The sequence below is a fragment of the Henckelia pumila genome, chromosome 1 (genome assembly GCF_033568475.1).
Source record: "Henckelia pumila isolate YLH828 chromosome 1, ASM3356847v2, whole genome shotgun sequence".
NCBI lineage: Eukaryota > Viridiplantae > Streptophyta > Magnoliopsida > Lamiales > Gesneriaceae > Henckelia > Henckelia pumila.
The window spans coordinates 167,331,738-167,335,046 of NC_133120.1; the positions used below are offsets into that span (position 1 = coordinate 167,331,738).

At 35.8% G+C, this 3,309-nt stretch overlaps 1 protein-coding gene across 1 annotated transcript; it reads right to left on the reverse strand.

The window, feature by feature from the left end:
* Positions 1–536: 536 nt before the first annotated feature.
* LOC140875584 (pentatricopeptide repeat-containing protein At2g13600-like) lies at positions 537–2,823 on the reverse strand. The gene is made up of 2 exons (XM_073279301.1): positions 2,706–2,823; positions 537–2,610 (listed from the first exon to the last, which is right to left on the reverse strand). Exon 2 carries the CDS (start codon positions 2,498–2,500, stop codon positions 1,214–1,216), a length of 1,287 nt encoding a protein of 428 aa, XP_073135402.1. The 5' UTR covers positions 2,501–2,610; positions 2,706–2,823; the 3' UTR covers positions 537–1,213.
* Positions 2,824–3,309: the final 486 nt, after the last annotated feature.

The following is a 3,309-nucleotide window of genomic DNA, read 5'->3' on the forward strand; positions in this document are numbered from 1 at the left end:
CTTAAAGGACCATTGATCTCAGGAATTAATTTTTTAAAGCGGATCTCGTACTTGTTCCAATCAATGAAAAAGCATTTATTTAACCTTATATATGGATCAGTTCAACATGTCTCACATAATATCTACCCAAAAAGAATCCATCTTATCTAGCCACTTCAAGCACTTGCCTTATAGTTTAACTATATTTAAAAGGACACATGTGCATGAACTTCAAGAAACCCGTGTAAGTTTATGGTTTATATAATAAAATATGTTTTTAAGAATAAAATCTATATAAAAAAATTTCTTCAAAGAATAAAGGATGCGACAAAAGGGACATATTCTGTTTTCACTTTGCGACAAAAGGGACACTCGATACTTGTTGCAATTATATGATTTCATTTTCACCTGTTCAAATTTTCGACTTGAATAATATAATCCTGTACTAATCTGTAAGGATCCGCTGATAAATTTTTAATCAAGGAAAACTTGATATCTTCCTTACATCTAAGATATGTAGTACCCTTTTCCTCGAATCACGAATATAGCATAAAAAAACAAGTAGCATAGTATTTTGTGCAATGAGTAATTCAATGTGTATATGTAGCATTTTCCAAAAAACAAACCTTATTAGATTAGGCAATGACGGCTTTTCGCTTGGGGTAGAATAATGCACAAAAAAGAAGAGACCTGCTGCCCCTAAAACAAGTACTAGAGTTTATTCATACCCGTATCAGCCGCAGAAGAGTCATATTTGTCCGGTCGGAAAGGATGATCTTGTGTGAGGTTGGGCAGTTTCCTGGTGGAGTGGCAATAATGGACTACTCGCAGAGGAAAAATGCAGCTGCAGGAGATTACATAGTATTTACTACAGAAGGTGCTCAGGAAGTAACATGGTTAACATCTTCTTGATTCCTTCTGCTTCGCCTTTCGTCGTTCTGAGTTTAAAGACAAAAGGTACCCTGTGTTCATGTCGATCCACGAGAGGGAGGTAGGAACGATCACTAATTCCATTTTACACTCTTTATATATTTAATAATTTTCTATGTATCATATATTAGAAAAAAAAAATGATCTCACTCATTTTCTCTGATATTGTTTGTTTTCATGTATGAATAACTGGCTTTTTCCTTCCATCTTGTCACATGAAATTTCCTCAAAATCAATTATAAGATTGTCATCTTTATATAATTCTGAAACCCCCTTGTCATGATGGAATGTCAACTCACAAGAACTACAGCATTAACATATTTCCATAATCCAAAAACCCCCTTGTTCCCGAATCTATAGCTCCATCATATGCCAATAACTCGATGATCTGGAAAATCTGATCTCCCTTCGAATGTTTTTTGTCCCCTGTGGTAAATAAATGATTTATCCCACTCGTGTCGATCCAACTACAACTCAACTCCTTTTTAACCCCTGTTTCCTTCATAAATCGCCGCATTGTTGCCACCTCCTTCCATTTTCCAGCCAAGACCATAATATTAATAACCATTAAACATGCACCCGAATTGAACTGTTCAAGCTTCAATATTTGCTCAGGCGCAGAAACACCCAACTTAATATCACCCCAAATCCTACATCCATTTAATAATGCCCTCCAAAAGATTGATTTTGGTTCAAAGGGAAGCTCCTTGATAACTGTATATGCCTCTTCAAGTTTTCCAGCACGTGCGTATAGGTCTACCATAATGGAAAAATGTTCAGCTCCTGGCGAAATCCCAGAATCCATTTTCATGGACAGAAAATACTGCTTCCCTTCCTCCACAAACCCGCAATGGCTACAACCATGTAAAACTCCCATATAGCTAATACTATCGGGACAAAACCGAGCCTTTTGCATCTGATGGAAAGCCATCATTGCTTCTATTCCATACCCATGCTGGGAAAAACCAGTTATCATTGCATTCCATGACACAAGATCAGGTTTGTCTAAGTCAAGAAAAACAGCCCTTGCATGGTGAATGCTTCCAACTTTGACAAACATGGAAATAGCTGAGTTCCCGACATTTGTGTTGCCAAGAAAGCCTCGTCTGAGAAGCTGACAGTATACTTGCTCACTCATCGAAACCATTGCTAAATCGGCACAAGCGGATAGCACACTTGAGAACGAATGAGGAGTTGGGTGAATACCTACCAACAACATTTCTTTGAACACCATCAAGCTCTCATTCGCAAAGTCATTTTGTTGAAAACCCGACACAATACAAGACCAAGAAACAGCATTGGCATCAGGCATTTGCTTAAACAATTTCCATGCATCATCAACAAGCGAAACACGGCAAAATCCAGTGATAATACCCGTCCAGCTCATCACATCTTTATCAGGCATTATCACAAACAGCTTGAAAGCCATGTAAATTCTCTCTGCTACCGTATAAGCCATGATCATGGTGTTCCACGAAAACGAACTCCTTTCGGGCATTGCATCGAACAACTCTCTTGCATTTTCAACCATTCCATTTTCGGCATAACACCTGATCATTACATTCCATGAAATTAAATCCCTCACGCCCATTTGATCAAAAATTTTTCTTGCATGATCAACCTCTCCCTTGAGCGAAAGATGTGAAATTTTTTGGGTTAGTCTAACCAGAATTTCATTCTTTCGACTGCTTGAAGAATACCCTGTATCCACAATTTCGGGAAAATGAATACCACGTAAAAAGGGGGATTTGAAGATCGTGGAAACGTATACTGATTTGGTTGAGTTGAGATTGAACCTTTTTTTCACACAGATCATCTCCAATACGTCTGACCATCATATAACTTTACCAAACTGAAAATCAACTATTATTATGATTAAAATCCCATGTTTTGCCGGGCAGAATTGGCTCAATCTGATTCAAATTGGATTACAAATTTACAACTAGATCTTATTTCAGCTATTTCTAGATACCAGAAAATTGAACTTGTCACGTCACGTGATCACAATTTTATTTGGTTACCATCGAAGTTACAAATTTCATTTTGAACGGTTTAACTTTTTTAAAATCAAGTGTTAAAATCAAGTGTTATATTCTTTACGGGCAATTTCAACTTCGATCACTATTATTCAATCTCTAATTAGCTATTGAAACGAGAATATTATGTCTTTAGCTTTCTCTTTTGCGATATTTATAAGTTCCTGATCGACGTTTTTCTCATAGTGTATTAAATGTTTATACCTTGATTTTGATTTATTTTTTAGCTAACAACTTTAAAACAATAAGATATATTACATATTTGTTGAAAAGCGTAAATATATATATATATATATATATATATATATATATATATATTATAAACTGTAGGATCAAACGATTTGCGTTTTAGTAATAGCTATAG